This window comes from Xiphias gladius, chromosome 23 (genome assembly GCF_016859285.1).
Source record: "Xiphias gladius isolate SHS-SW01 ecotype Sanya breed wild chromosome 23, ASM1685928v1, whole genome shotgun sequence".
NCBI lineage: Eukaryota > Metazoa > Chordata > Actinopteri > Istiophoriformes > Xiphiidae > Xiphias > Xiphias gladius.
In genome coordinates, this window is record NC_053422.1 from 9,383,099 (window position 1) to 9,402,670 (window position 19,572).

General features: G+C 39.3%; 1 protein-coding gene across 4 annotated transcripts in view; it reads left to right on the top strand.

Moving 5' to 3' along the window:
- Positions 1–19,572, top strand: part of atp8a1 (ATPase phospholipid transporting 8A1) — a 105,189-nt gene that overhangs the window by 44,182 nt on the left and 41,435 nt on the right. For 2 of the 4 annotated variants that reach the window (XM_040119528.1, XM_040119529.1), the window contains 9 exons: positions 1,215–1,259; positions 4,236–4,308; positions 8,401–8,506; positions 10,853–10,935; positions 12,300–12,349; positions 12,724–12,793; positions 13,843–13,927; positions 15,204–15,343; positions 17,236–17,374. In XM_040119528.1, the coding sequence (XP_039975462.1) occupies positions 1,215–1,259; positions 4,236–4,308; positions 8,401–8,506; positions 10,853–10,935; positions 12,300–12,349; positions 12,724–12,793; positions 13,843–13,927; positions 15,204–15,343; positions 17,236–17,374 (791 nt within the window). The remainder of the gene's footprint in view (positions 1–1,214; positions 1,260–4,235; positions 4,309–8,400; positions 8,507–10,852; positions 10,936–12,299; positions 12,350–12,723; positions 12,794–13,842; positions 13,928–15,203; positions 15,344–17,235; positions 17,375–19,572) is intronic. The other 2 variants (XM_040119530.1, XM_040119531.1) reach the window with 1 other exon arrangement.

The following is a 19,572-nucleotide window of genomic DNA, read 5'->3' on the forward strand; positions in this document are numbered from 1 at the left end:
TCCTGCTGCTGCCTGATGAGGAACAAGAGAGGAAGATATGTTACTATAATAAAATTATTCCTTCTCATATTTTCCCCTCAATTTGCATCTGGCTGTCTTGGATTAGATTTTTTGTTTTTATGCCTCCAAACCAGCGACAGGTCTTGCCGGGGGCATTATGTTTTTGGGTTGTCCATCTGCCCATCCCGTTCTCATGAAACAATATCTCAGAAACACCTTGAAGGAATTTCTTCAAATTTGAAACAATCGTTCACTTGGACTCAAGGATAAACTGATTAGATTTTGTCGGCAAAAGGTCAAGGTCACTGTGATCTGACAAAAAACCTTTTTGGCCATAACTAAAGAATTCAAATGCTAATTATGACAAAATTTTATTAATACCTTTTATTAAACTCCTTCAAAGTGAATGGGAAAGTGGTCTCAGACTTTTGGGCCCCACTGTATAGCATATGAATCTGGACAGTCATGGATGTTAACTGCAACTTGACTGGATGTTGGAGGCATACACCCGTGAGGCCGTAATTCTACTTCTCACTGTCATCTGATTCGTCAAATTTTCTCCTGAAAAATTTTGGCAAAATGTCCTCAGTGGAATATATTTCATATATTATAACCATATAATAATATATGGTTCAAATATTTGTGTGCATGTTTTTTTCTATCAGCCTTACAATGCATCTGCTGAGTCTTCTGTATGAATTCTGCTCATCATGCAGTCAAATTAAAAAAAAATAATGCTAAGGGACTTGATTTTTACTAGTCACATTTCAGGTTTTCTACAGTAAGTTTAATAAAAATACAAAATATTTTTATTTTTTGTTGTTAATTTCATTCTGATTAGAAACTTAATACGGAATGCCACGTGTAATTTTTAAAACAAATTAGTATATAGTGCAACCTGTATTGAGATCTAAATTGTATGCATACAGTATCTTTCTTTTCGCTAGTTAACAAAGACAGCTTATATAACATCTGTCCCTTGTGAGAAAAGGAAAGTGAACAAAGGTATTTTGGAATAAATGATTAGAGGATCTGCTGTAATCACCACTGTCAACCCAGTTACAGTCCCTCCTGGCATTTGACACGTCATACTCTTAATTCCTCATAAACAGTCCCATCTTTACTCCAATCCTGGCCCCTGCACATTCCCAGAACATGTTAATGGAAGACTCTGTCAGCAAAATGATTTTTGTTCTCCACCTTCACTCCAACAGTCACGTGCCTGAGGCTGAGGAAGGTAGTTTTGCAGAGGATGACTGGTAAGATGACTGGGTGTGAAATGGTGGTTGTTATTTCTTTCTTTATTTTTTCTTTTTTTTTGTCGCTCCATGCTTCTGTGATGTATTAGTGCTGCCTTGCCTTGTGGAAATTGTGACTTTGAACACAGTTCCATATATTCCATATATTTTTGCTGTTTTTTTTCATTGTGCCTTCAGTACACTCGGGGTCTGTTGTCTGTTACTGTGGCTCGTGATTCAGTGTGTATGCCCATTGTTGTGAAAGACAGAAAACAGTCTTAAAATAATTATCAAGTATTTGTTGCCAGTGTTGTATTAGAAATATTATTCAATTCTGTGGCTTCCTAACGGGCACTTGTACATTTAACAGGTTCGATAGACCGAGCCCTGTAGTATTTGCTGTATGTCGTGTTTAGGCTGAAGCCGTGCAGCACATTTTCCTTTTTCCCAGCTAACACCAAACCAACTTTGGAGATGGTAGCTTCACACCCACTTATTCTCTCTCTGCCTCTCCCTCTCTCTCACACACAACACACTCACACAGTTCTAATTCTGAAATCCATCTGCTACAGAGTTGAGATCTGCAGTAACAGCCTGGGTGCTTCTCTTCCATTTTTTTTATTGGGGATTTGCACTTGTTTCTTAATTCCTATTATGTCAGAATGTTGCATCTTGCTATTTTAAAGGAAGTTACCAGCCTCCATGAAATAATGTCTCTTTCTACAGCTATTTTCTACTCACTGAAACAACTGAGGCTTTATTTATACACAAAGTAGGTTAAGATACCGGAGCAAATGAAAAATTTATGAGTGTGTTTTGTCGTTTGATGATGGATGTAAAACAAAAAACCAAGACCAAATCAGTTTTAATCTTATGATTTTCTTTTAAATGAGGGTTAATTTAAATCAGAGTTTATATCAGTCAAGGGTCAATTCCTAGCTGGATTGCATGGTGTGTCAAAGGTTTGATCTGGAACCAGTCCCCGGCTATTGATTGTGAACAGCCAGCACCGTTGTTCCCATAGTGACAAGACCTCTGTGTGCTGGCAGATAATCACTTACTGACTGTTCTCCACACCCAGCCTCGTGCCTCAGAAATTTCACAAAGACAATTGACATGGCGAGCTATGCTACTGCTGCAGCAGAGAAAAGCTTAGGGCTTCCTTCTTTGTTTGTATTTGACATATGAATATATAATGGTACAGAAAAATGGCTTAGATACATATATGTAGAAACAGGGTATGGTCTTACAAGTTGCATGGATGTAAACTCCTACAATCAGACCAAGATATTTATTTATTCTGCAGTATATGATGGAAAACTTAAAGCTATTTAGTTGAAACATCTGCCCTCTTTAGTGTTTATGAACATGGAGCATTTAGAGATACAGACTATATTTTCTACTTTCTCCATGACATATTTTAAGAAAGCCTGTGAGTGTGATAAATTTCCCTAACCTCCAGTGTGTCTCTGTAGGTGTAACACAATATCGACTCCAGCCCTGCTTTTTAATTGCAGCGCTGTGTTTTTCCTGTATTTCTTTCCTTCCAAACCTCTATTTGCTGTGCAGTAGATGGAAGTATTACTGGCCGGCTGGCTTGTTGGCTCTTGAGGCTCGGAACAGTGTATCCTGTGGGATTAGAAAGACTTATGCTTGCTAATGGCAGCCTCCGAAAAATTTCTCTCAAGCCCCAGTGCCACGGACAAAGGTGCTGTCTACCTGATCTATAGGACTCTAGTCATCACAGAATCATGACTCTATTCCCGCTGGACAGCCAGTGAGCAGCAGCTGGTGGCTACATACAAAATCACTCCCCTAAGCCACTGTTGGAGAGATAAAAAAAACAGCCTATCCTTTAATTGATAAAAGGATAGGCTGTTTTTTTATCTCTCCAACAGGACTAATGGACTATTTAATTATTTTGCATCTTTCCGGAACTGAAAGCATTTCTGGTACAAGTATGATAGACTAATTGTATTTCCAGTAATTATTCGGGGTTGACTTTGATTAGGGTATGAGTAATATGGTCAACCTTGCCTGCTGTGTCCTTCTATGCACTTCATCTTGCGTTGTTTAATTTCTGAAGCAGAAGGGGAACGCTGTTTATTATTTATGGAAAAGACTGAGGTGAATATGATGTATAAAAGAGAAAATTAATAAATTGTGTGGATCATCTTCAGAGAGAGCGATGTTTCTGGACATCGCTCTCTCTAAAGATGATCTGCTTCTGCCAGCATGAACAGAATCCCAAACAGTCACACTGTACATCACATTACTAAAGCCCAGGGGGCCTGCATTTTCATTCTGTCTGCAATGCGGATGATACTTTTCTCAACTAATGTCAATACTGTTGGCACACAGCTGGGCTCTGTTAATACCAGTTTGATACCTGTTTTTTGGTGCCAGTCCCAGTGCAAAGTAGATTTATCTGCAGCTGAAATGGTTCATTGATTAATTCATTAGTTGGTTGATGGAAAATTAATTTGATTCATTTTATAATTCATTGTGTCAGTCATTCTTCATCAAAAAGGCCAAACATTCACTGCATCCAGCTTCTCAAATGTGGTGACTTCATGCTTCTTTTTTGTCATATATGATTGTACAATATTCTTGAGTTTTGGTCTGTTGGTCAGATGAAATAAGCAATCTGTAAACATCACATTGGGCTCTGAAAAATTAGAATGGGCATTTTTCGCAATTTTCTGTCAATCAATCAATTATTATTTACGGCCCTAATTTTATCTTTAGGTTGTTGCAACAATGCTGCGTGCCATCGTTTGATTTTAAATCCACATCTAAATAAGCCTGATAGGCTGCAGAATGGTAGACAATTCATAAGGAAGGCAAATCATATTCTACACACGCTCCAAAAGGCTTCATTTTTACTGCTGGTGCCTAAGAGAGAACGTGTTCTGTTCGTCTGTCAGTGCTTTTAGTGATACTATCAAGTATTCCAGTGTGTTCTGTTGTTTTGACTTCTCCGTGTCTTCTTTCCAGGCACAGCACACACTCATCAGAGGAGGCCGGTTTTAATGACCCGAGCTTACTGGAAAACCTCCAAAGTAATCACGTAAGTAATGTCAGGGTTCCCTGCCGCTTGCCTGCAGTGATGGCTGCTGTTTAGGACAAAATTAAGAAGGATTTTGAATCTAAGTTTGTGTGGTTGCATAATGTCTTCTTGCCATTTTAAATAAATCTCAGTAATGTGTTGGACTTGTGTGTTGGCTTGTACGTTGTGTCTTTAAAAATAGTGAAAAGGCTTTGATTCTTCATTACATGCATCATGTTTTATGGTCATTTTGTCTGGATCAGGATGACATGTTTTGACAGACAAATAGACTTAATTCTCTTTAATATCACGTTGATTAAATTCATGCTGAGGGGTGGATTACTGTTTCTTCAAAAGACATTGTAGACACAGGCAGGCAAACAAAGAACATAACTAGCTTATTCTGACGAGTCCTGCGTATTTGCTTATCCACTGTGGGGAACTATACAGCTATATTTAGTAATTACATTAGTGTGAACTTATGAATATGAAGACTGCCCAAAAATTACATTGGAAATATCAAATATGTTTGAAATTGTGCATCTGTCTCAAAATATGAAGCCGGACATGCATTTGGTGTCTGTCACAAGACTTTAGAGGGAGCATTACGGGTCACCTGTGGTAATGAAATGGGTGACAACTGTGATTGATTGGCTGGTTGAGTCACTCAGCTGCAGAACAGTGTGGGGGAGGCAGAATGTCACATCTAATTACGTACAGTAGCACCGCCCAGGGAAAGCAGTAATCCCACTGTGATGTTTGCTTTGTTATGACAGCAGAATCTCTCCACACATTGAGTTTGTCTAGGATCTGCTTTAGTTTCATATTGATAGCCCCACGCCCCCTGCTAATTATGGTGCATAACCAACCACTGTTAAGAAACCACAATCTCTCTACATCTCTGGTAATGATTCTGCTTATGAATAATCTACTGGGTTGTAGTTGCATTAATGCTTTGTTGATGGTGGATCTCTTAATATTGCAGTACTTGTGTGAGTCATAGATTATATTCACCTTCTAGAAGATTCCTCCATGACGCTGTGAGGTATTTTCAAAATTGAATTGAGGTTAACTCTAAAGACACTGCCATTAAAGAAATTGTTTATCATTTTAAGAAATATGCTTATTTGCTTTCTTTTCAAGAGTTATTTTACAAGATCGATACCACTCTCGTGTCTGTTTGGTAAATACGTAGCAGGAGCCAGCAGGAGGTTAGCTTAGCTTAGCATAAAGACTACAAAAACTTGGAAACAGTTAGCCTCGCTCTGTTCCAAAGATAATAAAATTCACCCACCAGCACCTCTAAAGCTCACTGGGCTCACTCCGTCATTTGTTCAAACTTCAACGAAACCAAAGTATTAAAATAACATATTATGGTTTTTTGAGTGGTTATGTGCTAGACTATTTCTCGGCCATCTTCCGGTTGTCCACTTGATATTGCAACCAGTGGAGACTCAGGTAAGTTACTTCACCAGGCTGAGAAATAGCCTTCACATTACTGCCCGTAAAACAATAATATTTAGTTTTTACACTTCCATTTTCATACAGATAAAACAAACGTGCTATAAGATGTTGATTAATGAGCTTTTGAGCCTCTGGTAGGTCGATTCTGAGCACTAAAGTGTATTTTCCCAGAATGATGAGCTATCCCTTTTCTCTACAAAAGCAACAGTAAGCTGTTTTTGACATTATTGGCAACCTTCAAGACTTCAGTTCAAACACTACTACTTAACCATCAATGCTACTACCACAGATGCTAAATGAAGCGATACATTTCATTTAACACCTCATGTTCTCACAGTTCAAACAATTTGTTGTCATGGCCATCATGATGCTTCTTACTTAAACATAACTAATCCTTATCATTAACAACAGTTTTGCGTGGCTGCAGGCTATTTGTAGGAGTAGTGTTGATACAGTGTTGAGGGGGATGGCGGACTAGAGGAGAGGGGAATTAAAAGTGCTGACAAAAATAAACATCCCCTCTGGTGCTTTTCATGTTCTCTTGAGTCACTGGACGTGTTCTCTGCCTGCAGACTTTCAGCAGCCTTTGTGGTTGTTTGTTTGCTCGCTCGCTTGCCCAGGCTCTCTGCTTCATTTTCTCTTGACCCTTCAACTTTTTCCACACTGGCCATGTCTGCAGTGATGAGTGTCCATCACTGTTTCCGTGACACTGATTACCCAGGAGTCAGTGGGGGTGATGGCTGGCAGCACAGTATTAGCTGTCACATCTAAAGTAATGCCCCGCACTCTCTGCTTAGGTTACCACCACCCTGGATAGCATGCACATATATATGTTTGTCCTCCTTAACATAAAGGAAACAGGGTAAGCAGCTAGCTAGTCTTTGTCCAAGGGTACAAAAATCTGCCTACTAGCATCTCGAAGGCTCACTAAGTAAAACATAATATCTTGTGTGTTTAATCTGTAAAAAATAAAGTGTAAACAGAACAAGTTGTGGTTTTATGAGGGGTTATTTTTTGGCTTGCCACAGTGACTAAATGTAGTCTGGCCGTCCCCGTTTGGTTCTCAGGCGAACAGCGGAAACTTCCAAAATTTCTAACAAGATACCTAAACACATCCCTTACTGTAGATTTAACCAAAACCAAATTCTAACGCTATCGCTAAAACCAGGTTTAACCCTCAAACAACCCCTTGAAGAGTGACCCAAATGTTGGCGCCTCCTATATATTTCCTGACTTTAGTGTCTAAAATTCAAATGTGAATAAAGAGTGCAAACACACAAACACACACACACAAACACACACACGCAATGACATGTCCTTCAGAGGATACCTGTCAACCCAAGCCAGATTAGCATGCTGCTAGGAGGCAGAGGGGGATTTCTCAGCCACCTGGACTGTAATAGACTGTGTATTTTCATTACAAGAGGCCCTTTGATTTGCCCTCCCCCCTCCTTTCATTTGCTCCTTTGTTCCCTGTTAGAGATCTCTCATCAGAGTTGCCATGGCCAACAGAAAGAGCAGATTTACTCATAGAGTCTGTATATGCACAGCTTTTTGTTCTGAAGGGGAGTAAAATACCAGGGTTTTGTGAATAATCAGCAATCAACAATTCCTAGCACGGTGTTAGTTACAATTACATCTGCTGTATATTTTCTATGCTGCTTTATTTTTTTTCTTAGACAGCTATATTTATTATTTGTTGCTTTTAATGTTGGTAAGCTAGGAATGTGAGTTTAGTCTGCTATTGACCTTCTTGTTAATAACCATTAGCATCCGGATTAGAGACCATACTGTTGATGTATGATTCAGGCCTGTCGTAGCCTTGCAGGCTGATGATATCTAGGCCTCAGCTGCAGGCACTGACTAGGAGCTGGTGGTCCTGCAGCCTCAGACAGGAGCCTCAGCAGATGCCTGTCCGAGTGTACCCCATGGCTTGTTAGTCATACGTTTCCCCTCATTAATCTAAAATGCCCTCAGTACATAGGTTAGGCTTTTTTTCATTAACTGAAGCAAGTTTATATTGCATGAACATGCATGGGTAAATGTCTGTCAGCAGCTGGCGAGTTCTGTAGGATCCTACTGGCGTGTTACCAGCAGTCTTTAGTCTGGCAGAATCTCACTGGATAATACTGAAGCCATATGTGATCCAAAATCTGATAAACCTGAAGTTGCTGAACTGAAGATTTAATGGGTATTTAGATGGACTTGTATTTTTGTAAAAAATGTGTCTAGTTTGTCTAGAACACTAGACAAAAGTTGAATATGGGGCTCAGGGTTGGACAGTGCCATACATTTTAGACTATTTGAAAACTAGTTTAATGAACTATTATAGATTGACAAAATTTCAGAGTTTAGTGTGAAACTCTGTAAACTGTTCTGAAGAAAGTCTTTCTTGTAGAGAGAAGTTCTCTATAAATACGACAATTATATGCAATGATAGCGAAGCATGACTCCAATATCAGGTTGTTTTTCATTTATCTCATATACTGTATGGGCAGGGTATCAGCACAGGGATTCCTGCAGGCTGATCAGAGTCTGTCAAACAGTGGATTCTGTCCTTGCGCTCTCTTTCTACAATATGATCAAGGCATTTCTGGTTGTTTTGATTGTGCTTGGCTGTGACATGTTTGGCCGTTCCACTTCCTGTAGCCTACAGCTGCTGTGATCCTGGAGTTCATGACCATGATGGCCATCTGTCACACTGCAGTCCCTGAGCGCACGGATGGAAAAATCACCTACCAGGCTGCATCTCCAGGTACACCTCATCTTCATGAACACAGTTACCTTAGAATTAGTACAGTACAGCTTCTGAACAGACAGTATGCCGCCCATCTCCAATGCATGACGCGTGTCCATTGGGGATAATTTGGAAATCTTATTATAACACAGACTTTGTCCAGTGTACAAGGACTCACAACATTTCAAAAGAGAAAAGCGAAAAATCTAAACAAAATTGCAAACAAGTCTTCCTAGTTAGTTTTCAAGATGTTTATTAGCAAGACTAGATATTGTGGAATCTGGCAGCTAATCAGATTTACATTTTTAGTTTCAAAGCACATCATTAAATGTGCTGGTAACAAACTTACACAATGAAATTTAGCATGCTGCACATTCTCCACATGTGCTGATTTGTTTCGTCTCTGTCAGCCCAGTTCCAAACATGCCAACCTGCACCAGTATAGAAAAGAAAATGATAGCAGCAACAGTCCAGAAGCTAGAGAAAAGTGGGTATCGCCTCCGTCAGGCCAAAAAAACTATTGAGGCTGTGATTGTCAAAGCTGAAATACACTTAGTCACTTTTCCAGAGCCAATTATTTCACCAATTAACAACATATAAGTAAATTATTTTAATAATACCCTATTTTATTGTACAGATATTCAGCATAAAAAGACAATCCAGTTCGGACCCACACTCTGCTAATCGCAGGACACAATTCATTCTAGTATTCAGAAAAAATAGTGCCTCAATGCCTTAACTTTGCTGGGTTACAATGTGAAATGTTAAACCTCCAGCAAACACCAGCACATACACACACCACCTGCAGCTAAAATAGAAAAAGAGATTGCAACAGTCATTGCCCTCAGGTGGCACAAGTGTCAGAAATGCAGAAAGTGTTACCTTCTTTGCCTGTAGATGGTACTCAACAGCAAGTTTATCTGCAGTCCAGACTGCTGCAGCTGTTACTTTTCTTGCTGATAGGTGGTCCAAGTTGGACTAGAGCTGCAGGTCTGAAACTGCAGGTCTTAAATTGCTGGAGCTGCATCTCTGCAGCTTTGGCTAGACCTTGATCCAGGTGCTTTGCATCAGGGATGCTTAGTGTCCTTGATATTTCCCTTCTTTGAGATATTTAATTTTCCATCTATGCCGTAGTGAATGGAACACACCACCACAGCCTCCAGGCACTAGTACTTCATAAAGACATTTATATAATCATCAGTGCTTGACAGAACCAGGAATCCTTACATAAAATGAAATATCCTGTTTACAAGTCGCATGGTGCATCTCACTTTGATTCTGTGAACCTCACTGTGATCCTTTGGTCTATCATATTCACAGCTGAATGTGGTAGACTGAAACACTTGTCAGTCAAGAAAACATGCCCTAAAGTTATCAATTGAGACTTGAAAAAACTGTTTCTTCTTTGTTTTCCAAGAGTGACTGCAGCTTAAGGCAAGTCCACATTGGTTTCACCATTCAGAGACTGTGGTTGCCCCTTGCAGCAGTATCTACATTTCCTTAGAATAGAGGACCGTCCTAATGAACTCTGAAAATGTCACTATGCTTAAAGGCACAATCCATGATCTAAATGTAAACAATGAAGTAGCTCTCATGGGAAAAATAAAAAACACAGAATTTGTTATTGCTAAATTCACAGGTCTTTCAGTAAATGGAACTGCAACTAAATGAGAGGTGCTAATGTTTCCTGTTGTTTTTAATGACATGAGTAATGATAGTAAGCAGAGATTTCTTTTGCAGAGATTTAAAAAAATACTGATTGTGCTTATAATGAACACATATTGATTGATTTAACAAATAATACAATCTTAGAAAGAAATGCTGCTGCTTTTTATTTTACATTTTGCTTTTGAACAGAGAAATCACTCTTTTTTTGGCCTGATTGCATAAAACAATCCTGGTCTCATGGAGCTTTGGGGTTTGAAGCAGAGCGGGGAATGGCTGCAAAGAGAACGCTAGTTAAGTGAACTGTAAAAAACAGGCAGAAAGCTTTTTCTCGCCCTGCAGCATCCTCGTGCAAGCTGTAGCATAAGTTACCTGGTCCACAGCTTTCAGTTTGCTGCCCTCATTGTGGAAATGTGTTGACATGAACTAATTCATGTATCACATATGAATGTGGTTTTTATCATAAATGTTCGGTTAGAATTCCAGGTTATCTATAAACAGCACTTTGTCTGCCAGCAGTATCTTATATTTTTATTTTTATTCGCTCTAAAGCACTTACTATATTATATTGAAGTATGCTGTATTGAAAAGTGCTATACAAGTAAAGTTTTATTAAATCATTTTTATTATTATTCTGTGTGCTTGTACTGGTGTCCAATGGTTTATCTGTAACATTTTGCATTTCTATTTGCTTTCTAGATGAAGGTGCTCTGGTAAGAGCGGCACGGAACCTTGGCTTTGTGTTTTCTGGTAGAACCCCAGACAGCGTCATTGTGGAAATGGTGAGTTGGACGAGACATGTTTAATGAAAGGCATGCAAGCTATTGTACTGATGGATGCGACCACTTAATCTTAATGCAGGCATCACGATTGTCTAGTATGAGCTCAAACAAGAGAAAAAGAAAATCTGTAAGACTATGTGCTCACGCACTGATAGATGTTTGACACAAACGACAAGGATTTTTCTGTCATTAATGAATGAAACAAATGCAGCTGCAGAATAATGTGACTGTGTACTGAGGAGAGGCAAAATGCCCTCACGGCCCATGTGTAACAGTAAGCCATTACTTTGACCCTACAGTTGAAAAGTGTTGATCATTTTTCATGGTTATTTCAACTGAAAGAATTCAAGCTCTATGTTTGTGGAATATGCTTATTTGTTTTCTTGCCGAGAGTTCGATGATAAAATCGATGCTGGTCTCATGCCTTTACTGTAAGTATGAAGTTACAGCGAGCAGCTGTTTAGCTTAGTTCAGCATAAATACTGGAAATGGGGAAATGACTAGCCTGGCTGTGTCCAGAGGTAACAAAACCATCAGTTATTGCATTCAGACAAGAAATAATCCAGCGTTAAACAGTAAATTGTTGTTTTTACACTTGCATTTTTGTGCAGATAAAACAAACGAGATATAATGTATTAATTATTGAGTTTTTGAGGTGGTGCCAGATTTTGTTACCTTTGGACAGAGCCAGACTAGCTGTTCCATCCAACGGCTAGCTCCATCTACTCATTTACTGTATGGACATGAGAGTTGTGACTTCTTGTCATCTAACTAAAGTCCTCGAACTAAAACTAATATGGTTAAAACCAAAGAGCTTTTTGTAATCACATGGGCCACGGTAATGGAAAATTGCAAATACCACATTTGCTGTGATTATGTCCTGAGTTGATGCAATGTGCGGCCTCTCCAAAGATCAGGATACCCATCCTTTTGTTCTCTTAATTGGCTAACCTGACGATTGCACTCAAAGAGGTACAGGCAGAAAGGCCAGAACTATTCAAAGTTTTTTTTTTTTCTTCTGCTGAGAACATCTTGTCTCCAAGACATTTGTCTAATATCTTAACCGTTATTAGGCCTTCCAAAGCTTTCTGCATCTATTTAATCACTCTGTCTTGTAACTAGCAGTCTCTATAATTAAGGAAGTTAATTGAATTTTACCTTGTTATTCTCCCTCGAATCAGCTCAGTGCAGGCAATTGATAAACATATTTAAAGTGCAATCAAGGCTAATTGGAGTAGGGTGGCAGGGCTGGCTTGTGCTCCGTAAGATAAGTTGTCTTATAAGAAGGCTTTGGTTGATATACTACCACCGCCCCCCCACACATTCCCTGCAGTATGTTAACTCATCTGTCTCTTTGGGTTTAGCTTGGAAAAGAGGAGCAGTACGAACTGCTTCATGTGCTGGAGTTTACAAGGTAATGTATTAGTAATTATTGTTTGTACAACTATGGTCTACTCAGTAATTTGTTGTCCATACAGGCCATGGGTGCACGTAAAAATTTGTTCCGTGCTATAAGATCCTCAAAAGAATCATGTGCAATCAGAATTCATCATCTGCCTTTAGCCCTCATGATTTGTACTAATTAAGTGTGACTTAGGTGTAAAATCTTGTTACCCAACTCTTTGATTTCTAATTTCAGCAGACATATGCTAGCTCAAACAGTACCTGATAATTTGCTGGAGTGTCTGTAACACCTTGTAATGTGATTTCTCTCACTTGCTTTCTCTCCTTATCCCACCCTCTTCTTCTTCTCTCTCTGACTCTATCTTTTGCCTTTTTCATTCTCAGTGCGAGGAAGAGGATGTCAGTCATCATGCGCACCCCATCTGGAAAGATCCGCCTCTACTGCAAAGGAGCTGTGAGTTTCTGTCTCTCTCCATGGCAACGCATGACAGCCCATCACCATCATCGCCACACACTCAAGTGTTGAATGCTCTCCTCCCCTTATTACCTCTCGTTCTCTTGTCAGGAAATCTTTTCAATGATCAGCAGCATAAAGCAAGAACACCAGATTTCACACATGGGTATCTCTACAAAATAACGGTTACACAATCATTATGTTTCACAGGAAAGCACTCTACGCTACTACAAACTACTCGACTAACCTCAGTCACCAGTTACAGACGTATCTAGAACTCTGCGGGATGTACGCAACATCGTACATTCAAAAGAAAATATTTTTTGGTGCCATTTTAGTGATTGGGGAACATGTTCCTCTATATTCTGTTGTGAGCATCTCATAAAATTGAGTAGTTTGATGGGACTGGTATGTGTATAGTTAGCCTTCTCATGCCTATCAAAGCGTAAGGTTAGCAACATTTTACACAATAAGGGTTATCAATCAGTATGTTTTTTTGCTTGTCTTCTTGTGTAGGTAGAAATAATGCTTGTAAAGACAGACATACCAAACAAACATAATTTGTAATGTAATTTCAATATGCGGGTTTAAGGCTTACGTTTTTTTTTAAGCTGTTTGTGATTTATTTTAGTTTAAAACAATTGCAATTTTTTGATAATATCAAGAAGGAGATTTGCTAAAGGCCCAAAAAGTAATTAGCAGGTTCGTTACTTACATTTTATTTTAGTTTAATGCTAAACTTTGAAATGATTTCATTATTTTTTCTGTGTTATTAAAAAACATTACTCACAGAATGATTCTCCAATTGTAGGATTCAGAAACATTGGTTGTGTATTAATTCATTCCCCTGGAATTGCTTTTTAAGCGTATGATTATTTCAGTACAAATAGCTTGAGGGTGATTGGGAAAATCGGAGTAGAAACAGAAAGCGCAACTCATTAGTGCTGTATCCAACCTGAAACACCTATTTGCCAAGTAGTCCAAGTCCAGGAGTTTCATTCCTTTCCTCTCTGGTTGTCAGTAGCCAATGAGTGTTTGTTTCTCCTCAGGACACAGTGATCTATGACCGTCTGGCAGACAGCTCTAGGTACAAAGAGATCACATTGAAGCACCTGGAACAGTTTGCCACTGAGGGTGAGTGGACTAACATCGCCCCCTGTCTGCCAAAAGTAAAACATCTTTTAGGAAGCTCCTAATCTCTGTGTCTGGTCATTATCACCACTTGATCGTCAATTGCAGCAGAAATGCTAGTTTTATTTCCCATAGAACTTATTCTCATATGCCATTATATGATGAAGAGTCAATCCAAATATGAGTAAAGTGAAGGAATATTAACTTAAGGCAGGGGAGCTGAAAGAAACCGCATCATAGACTCTCCTTTTTGTTCTGTGTTCATACTGCCCCCTTGTGAGACACATGCAAAATGATGTCATTGGGAATATTTGATGTAGGCTAAATATAGAAGCCAGGACAGATTGTGAAGATCTTAAGTTGCAGTAATTTCGAGAGGCCTGAATAATATATTTTAACTTCTTTTAGCTTTCTGAAAAGAAGAATGACTATGAATAGCTGTTTATTTGATGTTTTTAAAACAGTATTGAGCTATCTGTCATTTGCATTGAACTGAGAATCTATAAATCTTAACTCTACTCAGATATTTGGACTTGTAACATATTTATATTCATATGAACACAACCACAAACAAAATTACTGATACAGCGCACAGACATTATGAGCATGTTACTTAAATCCAGATCAGCAGTGTCAGAATTTGTATTTAACCTCTTAGACATATGTAAAATAAGTATGGGGTGGATTTGCCGCATTAGCATAGTATCAGGTAAGTTATCATGTTAGCTGTTGGGGAAAGCTATGATCTCCTGTCAGGGTTTCCTGTCAGGGTATAAATTATCCAGAGTGGGTATAGAGGGCTAATTGCCATCTCTTACCCCCAGTCAAATGTTAAAAAGAGATCATTAAAAAACAGAATAAAATGTCATATCCTTTAAAATGATATATATGCCATAATAAATGTGCATAGGATAGTATAGGACACATTCACTAACAAATAACACAGTAAAAGGTATGGTAGTTAGCTACCATCCATGCTGTGTTGTGTTCTACATGTCATCCACCTACCCAGTTCTTTCAAAAGGTCAGGATTTTTATGTGTATAGAAAAGCTTAAGAAATAGTTTAATAATTTTAGTTTTTATGTAGTAGCATTCATCAACTAATCATCAACTATACTTTGGGGAGGTCAGCAGTTACACTGCACAGACCTGTCTGACTGAAATGATTAACATCTACCAGGGTGCTCAAGCCAGTCAAAAATCAAGGTTTTGAAATGAAAAATGGTAAGAAGTCATAACCTTTGACCCAATTACTGTGATGCTGTTTTCCCCATCCAGGGCTGCGCACTCTGTGCTTTGCAGTGGCAGACATCAGTGAGTCGTCCTATCAGCAGTGGCTGGAGATCCACCACAGAGCCTGCACCTCCCTGCAGAACAGAGCCCTGAAACTTGAAGAGAGCTACGAACTGATAGAGAAGGTTTGTTAAGTTAAATACTGTGAGATATAGTTTATAGCCTATAAAATGATCTACATACAGTAGACAGAAAAATGACATTATGCGCTTTTTTTTTTATCTGGCTGCATTCTGCCTTTATTTCATACACAACATACGGTATATTTTATAGCCTTCTGTGATTGCAGCAAAATAAGGTTGAACTGAAGGCCTCTTTGTAACCAGTACTGTATCATAATCACATTTGGAAACCTGAAGAAGTTCACAATTATGTGTGCGTATTTGTGTGAGATTCAAGGTTGTCCAGCAGGTAGGTTTGCTTTTCTGTGAGGTGGGTCTATGTGGAAGCACTAGTCAAACACAGGAAGCCACAGTCGTAAATCAACCACTTGGCATGTTCTTCATGGCTGCTCCTGGCTACCCAAAACAAATGGAGGCAATCCATCATGAAATAAACATAAAAGCTCTCAGAGAGGAAAATGTAATGTGCTTTGGCTAATGGGTGGAGTGTGGCACTGATGCTGCCAGGACTTGGAACTCATTGCTCCTCAGGGCAACTAATACTTAAAAATGCGCACAGTAACGCCACATGATGGCACAATGGAGTTGTAGTGAAATTTGAAAGACAGACATTCATCTGAAGTAGCTCCTTCACATCATCTCAAACATGCTCATCTATGATTAATTATCGTAGAAGAAAATGTTAGAATGTGATAAATACTAGATAATTCCTTGATAAAAATTAGTTAGTAATTTAAAATTTAATTGGATTTGTTTGTTATTGCATTCTATATTGAGAAGCTGTTTCACTTGTTTGATACCTAATCCTTCAATTGATTATGATTCCTAAAAATACTGATGCTTCCCTTACTTTTACTTCAGTGTGCTTGAACATAGTCAGTTGGTGAAATCATATTCCCTTAAATAATAAACAAAGTGACTGTGGGTTTCCTAATCTCATATTACTATGTTCTAGAGTATGTACATTTAAACTGCTCCAGCCTGTGAAGGAAAAGTTTCTCATTAACTTTACTGATTAGTTTAAGCTTAAATTGATTATTTCTGAACTGCTTGCACCTAAGCTCAGTCGACTAACAGTAACTGGACAGAGCTTTTTCAGGACGACAATCAAAAGACCAGTGAAACATCCAACCGATAGAAACATCCTTTAGTGTAATCTCCTACACTACAGTTCCACTTTGCCAAGTTATAACATCTCTTCTTACCCATAAGAAACAGAGTAGTGTATATTTGAGAGTTGTAGCAGCCACTCTCTTAGTGCTGAAGGGAAACTGAGGTGCAAATACGACCCCTTAGATTCTGGTTGACCTGCCACCATTTGGCTAGTCATTGATGTTATCGTTCCACCGTAGCTTGGGGGTTTTTGTATAATAATCCACAAAAAGTGCCTTTACAATAACGGGAGCAATAAAACAATTCCCATTCAAAACTGCAAACATACAGAGCTATAGACCTACAGGGAGCTGGGCCCAGGTCACAACTTTAAAGAGCTTCCCCTGATTTTCCTCTGCTGCTGGGTCCTGTCTCCCCTCTACCTCTGGGTCTTGTCAAATATTTGCCCTCGTGATGGGCCAGTGTGAGCCCGCAACCAGCCCCACCGAACCACCAGGTTTCCTGGGAAAAAAACCAACAGTATTTTGTGGGTGTGCTTGTGTGGGAGAGATTGTGTCCACAGATGCACACACACTCAGGGGCATGGTAACTGATCCCAAACCCCTTAAACCTGTGGTGGTTTTTCGGGTGATAAACAAGAGCAGCTGATGAGGGGAAAAAACATAGCTGAGTGATTGACACAACCCTGGTTCACATGTTTCTCTGACACATGACGTTTTAAAGGCCTTCCTCTGTTATGATCAGCACTTACTGACTTTTTTACTGACTCTTTTCTGATTCAGAACCTGCAGCTCCTGGGGGCCACAGCGATCGAGGACAAGCTCCAGGATAAGGTGCCCGAGACCATAGAGACTTTGATGAAGGCTGACATCAAGATCTGGATCCTGACCGGGGACAAACAGGAAACAGCCATCAATATTGGTGAGCAGGAACAGTAAGAGGACTGTATGGTCCTTGAACTTCATGTTTTACCTGGATGCTGCTCTGATGTGTGTCATGTAATCTGTCATGCTGTTTTATTTTCAGAATTATTATCAGTAATACCAATAATGGTACAATTCTTACAGAACCTGCGCAAGGAAATTTGCTTTTAATATGCTCCCCTCCACAGACAGTGGAGGTCAACAGTCACCACACTCTGGTAGTTGGTTTTCAATTTGTTGCTGTCCTGGAGACTTGAATATGTGTCCTCCACTTTAAGTGCAGTCTCTTAAAAAACTTGTCCCCCTGTTGCCCATTATGTTTAAACAAAACATATTTTGAAGCTTGATAGCTTGATACAAGCTCACTGCTGCTACCAGCTGTCAAATAGTACGCTGAGGCTCGTTATCCATAAGATCACATAGTGGACTTGAAATAATAAAATCTAAAGGATTTAAAGGGATAATTCAGTGATTTAAAAAGTTTAAAAACATATTAATATCAATACATTCTTCTTCCTTATCAAAACCGGGTGCCTGCTTTTTCCATACTGCAGCTTGCCTGCAGTTTGGTCAGAGAGTTGGGTGTGTTATGCTAGTAGCAGCTAATGCAGCCTTAAGCAGAGATGAGTAGCTCAAACCTGTGGTCTTCCACCCCAGTCAACACTGACTCACGTGATATCACTTGAGGACCTTTAGTAGACTTCACACAGCTCCCACTGGAGCCACAGAAGGCTTTAAACAACTTTTGTCACATATGCTCTACTCTAGTGCTCCCTAAGACCTGTGAACAGACTTGATGTTTAATGGAAAATCAGTGGAGTTTCTCGAGCCCAAATCGAGATAACCCTAAAGGCATCGTCAATCTTATTTTAGAAAGCTTTAGATAGCTTGTCGAGAGCCACGAAAGACATTATACAATAAGGATTGACCCCTCTTGACCACTAAAGTGAACTTCATGTGTAAAACTGGTAGACTTCCCCTTAAATATAAAATCATCAATAGTCATTTGCATCACAATTTCAAATTAAATTTTGTGCATCATGACATGCTTTAGTCTTGCGTGTGTACCGGGTCTCAAACCAAATGGAAAGTCACTGCTGAACCTGGTCTGTGCTGTGATAAATTGTTCTCCAGCCTCTTACACATATTCCAGTCAGTCCTGTGGTCATTTTTCATCATTCTAGACAAACTACTGACAAACTGAATGCTTTTCTGTCAAACACATCTAGCCAAAACATCTGTTGCAAAAAGCAAGATGATGTATGAGAAAAATGCACTGACATGAAATAAATAAGATGCATATGTACACAAGCAGGCACCTCTCACATATCTGGCTCCCCTAGAGGTTTTAGCCTGGCAGATGTTATCAGAAAGGTGAGTGACTAACTCTGGTCCTGGACTAACTCCAGTTCAGTTTATAATCCTCTTTCATCAATGGCCCTACTATTACTGTTCTTAGATGTGGCTTATTACCATAAATGGATCAACCTTGAATACAGCCAACTTGGTGACACAGAGTTCAGAAAAATAGATATGAAAAGTACCTCCGTTTGTGGCTATACCTACCACTGTGGCCTGACTGAATCAGCCCTTTGTCCCCGTATTGCCCAGATGTGAGGAGGCTCTGCAGAAGCACAGGCTCACTGGAAGTATTTTAACAGGTCCCCCATTTGACTGAGTTGCTCTGTAAAATCTGCATTCAATTTTGACTTTTTTTTTTTTACTATTTTCCTCACTCAAAGACGAGCTCCATTGCCAGGGTGAATGGTACACCTTTTGGCACATTGGACTGGTGAATTTAGTCCATCGTATTTAGATTTTTCTACGTTTCGAGGTGGCCTGAACCACCCAAATGCCTTACTTGGCACAGAATGTGGGGCATAACTGCGGTTGAGTTTACTTACTTTCACATATTAATGATATTGAAGCATGGAAGGTCAGTTTAATCTGAAACTGTAAAGACTGTCACTGTTTCCGTGTGTCCTTAATTCTGAACTATCATAACATAATGTACAGTACGTACTCTGAGACTGCATGTCTAGCTGCCTGAGGAAAGAGCAATGTTTGCTCTGGGACATGCTCCCAGTGCTGTTTGTTGAGGGGAGCTGTACGTACGTAATAGTTACGACAAGTATGTAATTCAAAGCCAGGACAGTGTCTGCTGGTCAACTTGTTTGGAAACACTGCTCACTTTAC